This window comes from Bombina bombina, chromosome 4, assembly GCF_027579735.1.
Source record: "Bombina bombina isolate aBomBom1 chromosome 4, aBomBom1.pri, whole genome shotgun sequence".
In the NCBI taxonomy this organism is placed as follows: domain Eukaryota; kingdom Metazoa; phylum Chordata; class Amphibia; order Anura; family Bombinatoridae; genus Bombina; species Bombina bombina.
In genome coordinates this window covers 365,143,129-365,152,119 of record NC_069502.1, presented here as the reverse complement: position 1 = coordinate 365,152,119, position 8,991 = coordinate 365,143,129, and the positions used below count along the sequence as shown (strand labels likewise).

At 40.8% G+C, this 8,991-nt stretch overlaps 1 protein-coding gene across 1 annotated transcript in view; it reads right to left on the bottom strand.

The window, feature by feature from the left end:
- Positions 1-579: 579 nt before the first annotated feature.
- SAMD7 (sterile alpha motif domain containing 7) overlaps positions 580-8,991 on the bottom strand; it is a gene marked incomplete at its 5' end in the record, with an annotated part of 141,278 nt that continues 132,866 nt past the window's right edge. The window contains one exon of the mRNA XM_053709031.1: positions 580-997. Within this exon, the coding sequence (XP_053565006.1) occupies positions 728-997 (270 nt within the window). The remainder of the gene's footprint in view (positions 998-8,991) is intronic.

Sequence of the window (8,991 nt, the reverse complement as noted above, 5' to 3'; positions counted from 1 at the left end):
GCAATTAATATTTTCTCTCTTTTTTTAAATTATCTAAAACAAATGCGTGTATCTAGTGGGTATGCCAGAAAAATATGAAATTCAAGTTTTTTTTCTATGGAACTTATTTTTATAATTTACAGATGTTGTTCTCTTTAGAATAATTGGAGATACTTTTTTTTTTTTACATAATTTCTTAGTGATGTAAAAAAACAAAACAACAACAAAAACAGAAAACACAATAGGTTATTGATTCACCCGTTTCAACTAGTAGCCTTAAAGGGTCACGCTAAATAAATGCTAGATAGAATGATATATTAAAAAAATAAATGTAAAGTTTTAGTGGCCATAAAAATAATGAACACTGCCATATTGTAACCTAGGTTTCAATATAGCCAATAACTGTGTGGAATATTGCAGCGTTACAGGGAAAGGTCCAAATTGAAATGTGAATTGATGTATTTCAATTTTGAATAGAAACATTTTAACAATATACTGCCATTGGCCTTTCTATCCCTTTAAGGCTGAATTCTGCACTTCCACTTATAACAGGAAACTCACACTTTTCAGAGTTAAATTACAGCAAAAGGGGAGAAAATAAATGTTAAACAACATTGCAAAGTTTTTATTACACATAATTAAACATTTTACAGTACAATCTCACTGTATTTAATGTCACTTTGTCTCCTCTTAACGCAGCATTATACTCCAGTTCTTCTGTGAAATCCAAGATTTCCTTTTCATCAGGTCAATTTTTAGAAAAGTTTATCTGAAAATCAGTTTGTGCTATTGATAAATCACATGGAATTTCTTTACTTTCTGGTGTTGGTATTTCTGTAGTTTTTCGATTGTCTGGGTCTTTAGAGCAGGGGCTTGTTACTAGGTCACTGCTGTTGTTGGCGAGAATAGGTGATCCGCAATCAGGCGGCTGTTCTGATGTTAGAGGGGCGACGGATGATACAGAGCCTGGTATCGGAAGGTTGGTCATGTGAAAAATATTACCCAACAGACAGGAAATCTGTAGAAAATAAGACAGGTTGTTAACAGTTATATTGTTTTTGTTTGCTTGGTTTAAGCCTATTTTTGTTATCAGAAACTGATAACATCTAGGTTTTCCAGGTGTCCAGTTTTTAACCAGACAGTCCAGTATTTTAGCAGGGTGTCCTATAAAATCCTCACAAAAATACTTGACACTTAAAGGGACAATCAACCCCAGAAGTTTTGTTGTTTAAAAACAAAGATAATCCCTTTATTACCAATTTCCCAGTTTTGCATAACCAACACAGTTATATTAATATATGTTTTACCACTGTGATTACCCTGTATCTAAGCTTCTGCTGACTGCCCCCTTATTTCAGTTCTTTTGACAGACTTGCATTTTAGCCAATCAGTGCTCACTCCAGGGTAACTTTGCGTGCATGAGCTCAATGTTATCTATATGAAACACATGAACTAATGCCCTCTAGTGGTCAAAATGCATTTACATTAGAGGCAGTCTTCAAGGTCTAAGAAATTAGCATATAAACCTAGCTTTCAACAAAGAATACCAAGAGAACAAAGTTGGTGATAAAAGTAAATTGACATTTTTTTTTTAAATTACATTCCCTATTTAAATCATGAAAGTTTTTTTTGGACTTGACTGTCCCTTTAAATGTCTATTATTATTTTTATTTTATTTTTTGCTTTTTTTTTGTTTTAAGTCCCTTACTGCAAAATGTAAAAGGCCTTCTATGCCTAAACACATTACAAATATGGAGCAGAAAGGAGTGAGGGGCAGTCAAGGTGTCAAATTACTGTTTACGTGTTACTGGCAGCAAAATAGGTATAATTCTTCATTTGTATGTTACTGGTAGACAAGGGGTAAAATGACTACTCAGTTGGGAAAATATACATTGCGTGATCAAGAGTGGAGGGCTAAGGTAGAGCTTATGGGGGCATTGTGTGACGTCACTATCTTGCCCAGTCACTTACAGATTTTCCAGTATTTTTGTGCACACAGCTGTCAAGTCTAATAATAACAGAGATCAATATATCAGTAAATTTGGATTTATTTTGTTTCATAAAGCAGGATTTAATATAAAAAAACTGGATACAATCTTGAAAAAATATACTTTTTTAACATAGAGATTGTCATTTGATATTATGTTATTTAGCTTTTTACAGATATGCAGTATCACTTTCAAGTGCTTCAACATTTGGGTAACATGTCCCTTTAAATTATCTTGCTCACTGGGATAAGCAGTGGCTATATAGCATTGTCAGTAATGGTGCGTGCAGAATGTATCTAAGTCTCTCAGGAGGAAGTAGAAAAATGCACAATGTGACAAAGTTAAGATGTGTAAGATCAGGCAATATAATTAATGAATGTGATGTGAATGAACATTACATTGCATTTTTTAATAAACACTGTGTAAGGAGCTCAAAGGGACATTACAGACTACATTACAAAATGTCTAGCGTTTGTTAAAAAAAATGTGCTCCCTATAAAATAAGTTCTCTGACATAGTTATTCAAAAATACTGCAAATCAGATAGCTGGTATAGGCACATTAGGATTTAGAAAACCGAGGTTACAGATTTTGCCAGTATCCTGATATTGATCATCGATCAAGCCTAATATATTACTAAAAAATAGCAGTTTAGTGACCTTTTGCTTTTGAATTTACTATGCATTTAGCAGTTCTTTTATCACATAGACAACAAGTTAAGGAGAGATTGTGCATCTGGCTTCAATATCTAGGAGGAAACATAAAAAGACTGCATATTCGGCAACATGTGGTTAAACCACAGAGGGGAAAGTAAATCATTTATAGCGCTGCCCGTAGAAAATCTTGTGAAGCTTCTTCCATGACAGATTTTTAAAGGGACACTGAACCCAAATTTTTTCTTTTGTAATTCAGAAAGGGCATGCAATTTTAAGCAATTTTCTAATTTACTCCTATTATCAATTTTTATTCGTTCTCTTGCTATCATTATTTGAAAAAGAAGGCATCTAAGCTTTTTTTTGTTTCAGACTCTGGACAGCACTTTTTTATTGGTGGATGAATGTATCCACCAATCAGCAAGGACAACCCAGGTTATTCACCAAAAATGGGCCAGCATCTAAACTTACATTTTTGCATTTCAAATAAAGATAAATTAGAAAGTTGCTTAAAATTTCATGCTCAATCTGATTCACGAAAGAAAAATTTTGGGTACAGTGTCCCTTTAAGTGTGAAGCATATACAAAGACAGTATAAGGGGGAATCCACAATATGTTGTTGTGATTACACTAATAAAAGTGTGTCAGAATGGAAATAGTAACACTCCATATAGCTCTCTATCAGATTACAAAATAGCATAACACATTTGTATTTGCGATGTTTTAAAGTGGTTAAATGGTTAAATGACAGAAAGCACAGCATTCAATCCCTTTTCCACTATTAAAGGGACAGTTCATCCCAAAAACAAATTCCCATTTAAATTGTTCCCAATGATCCATTTTACCTGCTGGGGTGTATTACATTGTTTACAAGTAGCTTACCCCTATTTTGGCCTTTAAAATAGCTGATTTAGCTTGTGGTTTCCCAACCTATACTGAAAGTTTTGATACTGGAGTCTCAGCTATTAAATAGCCTAAGTAAACACAGCCAGCAGAAGAAATTAAACTCACAGTGGGGTGCAGGATAGTTAAGTAATAACATGATACATTTCCATTTTCTCTTTATGTAGTGAGCTTTAGTTTTCCAGACAAATATGAGATAAGGAAGCAAGCTTGTGTACACAAAGTGATAACATAATGAGATATGGGGTGCGATCCGATATGCAGCGTAGTTTGCGGCGCAAGCGAGGGAACCCGCGCCGCCCGCAGTTTCACCTCGCAACTCGACCTATCCAATATACTGCGCCGTCAGATGCTAAACTGGCGTAAGTAGGAAAAACCGGCGATCAGCTAAAATGTGCGCAAATACACATTTTAGTCGTCGCAAGTACTTACGCCAGTATTTTGTTCACGTAAAGTCTCAATAAAGTGTAGTTTTATGCAAATTAGCCTATGACTCGTAAAAAATAACGGCCAGTTCTAAGAGATGCGCCACGCAATTACGATATTCAAAATTCATACTTAAACCCCTGCGCAGCCGCCATTTTCTTTAGTGTGTTTGGTCGGTTCTTGGAGCTACAGCACACTACAGTGAGTAGGAGAAAGTCGTTAGAGTAGAGAGAGAGGCACATTGCATAATATTTAGTTAGGTCGGATTTGGTGGATTTGTTAAGCTTGTACATTACTGTCACTTTTTTACATATTGCACACATTTTGCATACACACATTTACAAAATACACAACACTTTCTTTTTATAACACCTTACACATTTTATTTATCTTTTACAGTGTGAAAGGCTGAGTGTTTGGTTGTGATTGTGTGTGATTGAAGTGGGAGTGAGTGTGGTGTGAGGATGTCAGGGAGAGCTAGGGCGGGGGGGAGGAGGGAAGGGGAGTTGCAGGGAGAGGATTATGGACAGGAGGAGCAGCAGGGTCCCCGTCAGGGAGTGAGCGGAGTGGGGTGAGGGAGAGCTAGAAGGGAGGATGGGAGTGGGGTTGCCCCAAGGCCAGACACACTCAGAAGAGGGATAGAGGGTGCACATGGGGATAGAAGGGGGGAGGAGGGAGAGGATAAGGAGGAACCCACACCGGGGACATCCCAGGGAGGGAGCCAGGCGGCCCAGGACAATGAGCGTATGAGGTGCCCCAACTTCACATTCGCTGAAAACCTCGCTCTAGTCCAGGCTGTCCTGGAGAACCATACCGCCGTCTTTGGCCAAGAGAAGGGCAAAGGAGTTGCCCGTAGGCGTAAAGATGCCTGGCTGAAGGTGGAGGAGGCCGTTAGTGGTGTGTTCCAGCAGAGGAGGAATGTGGAAGAAGCAATGTCCCAGAGGGCAACAGGAGGTGGGCCTCACCATGAGGCGGAATACAACGAGTGGCAGGAGCTGATTCGTAGGTCCCTGCAACATCAGCACTGGTGAGTAACATCCCACACACCAGTATTATATGTATTTGAGATATAGCATCCTATAATGTCACGCATTCATGTACACAATGAGGAGCATGGTATTTGGCCTACTAACAAAAACATCTACAATGAGATTTAACATTAAAGGGACATTAAACCAAATCTTTTTATTTCATTATTCAGATAGAGAATACAGTTTTCCACAACATCCCAATTTACTTCTATTATCTAATTTGCTTCATTATTTTCTTATTCTTTGTTTATTAAATATCAATGCACATGGGTGAGGCAATCACACAAGGCATTGATGTGCAGCCACCAATCAGCAGCTTCTGAGCCTATCTAGATATGCTTTTCAGCTAAGAATATCAAGAGAATGAAGCAAATTAGGTAATGGAAGTAAATTACAAAGTTGTTTACAATTGCATGCTCTAGCTGAAACATGAAAGAATCAAAACAGAATTTATGCTTACCTGATAAATTACTTTCTCCAACGGTGTGTCCGGTCCACGGCGTCATCCTTACTTGTGGGAATATCTCTTCCCCAACAGGAAATGGCAAAGAGTCCCAGCAAAGCTGGCCATATAGTCCCTCCTAGGCTCCGCCCACCCCAGTCATTCGACCGACGGACAGGAGGAAAAAAATAGGAGAAACCATATGGTACCGTGGTGACTGTAGTTAGAGAAAATAATTCATCAGACCTGATTAAAAAACCAGGGCGGGCCGTGGACCGGACACACCGTTGGAGAAAGTAATTTATCAGGTAAGCATAAATTCTGTTTTCTCCAACATTGGTGTGTCCGGTCCACGGCGTCATCCTTACTTGTGGGAACCAATACCAAAGCTTTAGGACACGGATGAAGGGAGGGAGCAAATCAGGTCACCTAAACGGAAGGCACCACGGCTTGCAAAACCTTTCTCCCAAAAATAGCCTCCGAAGAAGCAAAAGTATCAAATTTGTAAAATTTGGCAAAAGTGTGCAGTGAAGACCAAGTCGCTGCCTTACATATCTGATCAACAGAAGCCTCGTTCTTGAAGGCCCATGTGGAAGCCACAGCCCTAGTGGAGTGAGCTGTGATTCTTTCAGGAGGCTGCCGTCCGGCAGTCTCGTAAGCCAATCGGATGATGCTTTTAAGCCAAAAAGAAAGAGAGGTAGAAGTTGCTTTTTGACCTCTCCTTTTACCAGAGTAGACGACAAACAGAGAAGATGTTTGTCTGAAATCTTTTGTAGCTTCTAAATAGAATTTTAGAGCACGGACTACGTCCAAATTGTGTAACAAACGTTCCTTCTTTGAAACTGGATTCGGACACAAAGAAGGTACAACTATCTCCTGGTTAATATTTTTGTTAGAAACAACCTTTGGAAGAAAACCAGGCTTAGTACGCAAAACCACCTTATCTGCATGGAACACCAGATAGGGCGGAGCACACTGCAGAGCAGATAACTCTGAAACTCTTCTAGCAGAAGAAATAGCAACCAAAAACAAAACTTTCCAAGATAACAACTTAATATCTATGGAATGTAGAGGTTCAAACGGAACCCCTTGAAGAACTGAAAGAACTAAATTTAAACTCCAGGGAGGAGTCAAAGGTCTGTAAACAGGCTTGATCCTAACCAGAGCCTGAACAAATGCTTGAACATCTGGCATAGCTGCCAGTCGTTTGTGTAGTAAGACAGATAAAGCAGAAATCTGTCCCTTTAGAGAACTCGCAGATAATCCTTTATCCAAACCTTCTTGCAGAAAGGAAAGAATTTTAGGAATTTTAATCTTATTCCAAGGTAATCCCTTGGATTCACACCAGCAGATATATCTTTTCCATATCTTATGGTAAATCTTTCTAGTTACCGGTTTTCTGCCCTGAACCAGAGTATCAATCACAGAATCTGAAAACCCACGCTTTGATAGAATCAAGCGTTCAATCTCCAAGCCGTCAGCTGGAGGGAGACCAGATTTGGATGTTCGAATGGACCCTGAACAAGAAGGTCCTGTCTCAAAGGTAGCTTCCATGGTGGAACCGATGACATATTCACCAGGTCTGCATACCAAGTCCTGCGTGGCCACGCAGGGGCTATCAAGATCACCGAGGCCCTCTCCTGTTTGATCCTGGCTACCAGCCTGGGAATGAGAGGAAACGGTGGAAACACATAAGCTAGGTTGAAGGTCCAAGGCGCTACTAGTGCATCCACTAGAGTCGCCTTGGGATCCCTAGATCTGGACCCGTAGCAAGGAACTTTGAAGTTCTGACGAGACGCCATCAGATCCATGTCTGGAATGCCCCATAGTTGCGTCAACTGGGCTGGAATGTCTGACGACTCAAATAATCCGCTTCCCAGTTTTCCACACCTGGAATGTGGATCGCAGATAGGTGGCAGGAGTGATTCTCCGCCCATTGTATTATTTTGGTCACTTCTTTCATCGCCAGGGAACTCCTTGTTCCCCCCTGATGATTGAGATACGCAACAGTCGTCATGTTGTCTGATTGGAATCTTATGAATCTGGCCTTTGCTAGCTGAGGCCAAGCCTTGAGAGCATTGAATATCGCTCTTAGTTCCAGAATGTTTATCAGGAGAAGAGACTCTTCCCGAGACCACAGTCCCTGAGCTTTCAGGGATTCCCAGACCGCGCCCCAGCCCACTAGGCTGGCGTCGGTCGTGACGATGACCCACTCTGGACTGCGGAAGCTCATTCCCTGGGATAGGTGATCCTGGGTTAGCCACCAACAGAGTGAGTCTCTGGTCTTCTGATCTACTTGAATCACTGGAGACAAGTCTGTATAATCCCCATTCCACTGTTTCAGCATGCACAGTTGTAATGGTCTTAGATGAATTCGCGCAAAAGGAACTATGTCCATTGCCGCAACCATCAACCCTACTACTTCCATGCACTGAGCTATGGAAGGACGTGGAACAGAATGAAGAACTTGACAAGCGCTTAGAAGTTTTGACTTTCTGACATCTGTCAGAAAGATCTTCATTTCTAAGGAATCTATTATTGTTCCCAAGAAGGGAACTCTGGTTGACGGAGACAGAGAACCTTTTTCTATGTTCACCTTCCATCCGTGAGATCTGAGAAAGGCCAGAACGATGTCTGTATGAGCCTTTGATTTTGAAAGGGACGACGCTTGTATTAGAATGTCGTCCAAGTATGGTACTACTGCAATGCCCCTCGGTCTTAGAACCGCTAGAAGGGACCCGAGTACCTTTGTGAAAATCCTTGGAGCAGTGGCTAATCCGAATGGGAGGGCCACAAACTGGTAATGTTTGTCCAGAAAGGCGAACCTTAGGAACTGATGATGTTCTTTGTGGATAGGAATATGTAGGTACGCATCCTTTAGATCCACGGTAGTCATAAATTGACCTTCCTGGATAGTGGGTAGAATCGTTCGAATGGTTTCCATTTTGAACGATGGTACCCTGAGAAATTTGTTTAGGATCTTTAAATCCAGAATTGGTCTGAAGGTTCCCTCTTTTTTGGGAACTACGAACAGATTTGAGTAAAATCCCATTCCTTGTTCCGTCATTGGAACGGGGTGTATCACTCCCATCTTTAACAGGTCTTCTACACAATGTAAGAACGCCTTTCTCTTTATTTGGTTTGAGGATAAGTGAGACATGTGGAACCTTCCCTTTGGGGGTAGTTCCTTGAATTCCAGAAGATAACCCTGAGAAACTATTTCTAGCGTCCAGGGATCCTGAACATCTCTTGCCCAAGCCTGAGCAAAGAGAGAGAGTCTGCCCCCCACTAGATCCGGTCCCGGATCGGGGGCTACTCCTTCATGCTGTTTTCTCCCATCCAAGTACTAACCAGGCCCGACCCTGCTTAGCTTCCGAGATCAGACGAGATCGGGCGCATTCAGGGTGGTGTGGCCGTAGGCCCAGAGGGGAATACGATACCAAATGACGCCTTTTAGGAACTTTTCCAACTACTTTCAGGTCCTCACACATGCATCTGCATGTCTTGCTCTCAAAAACAACTGCGCAGTAATGGCGCGAAAATGAGGCTCAGCCTACAACTGGGAAGGCC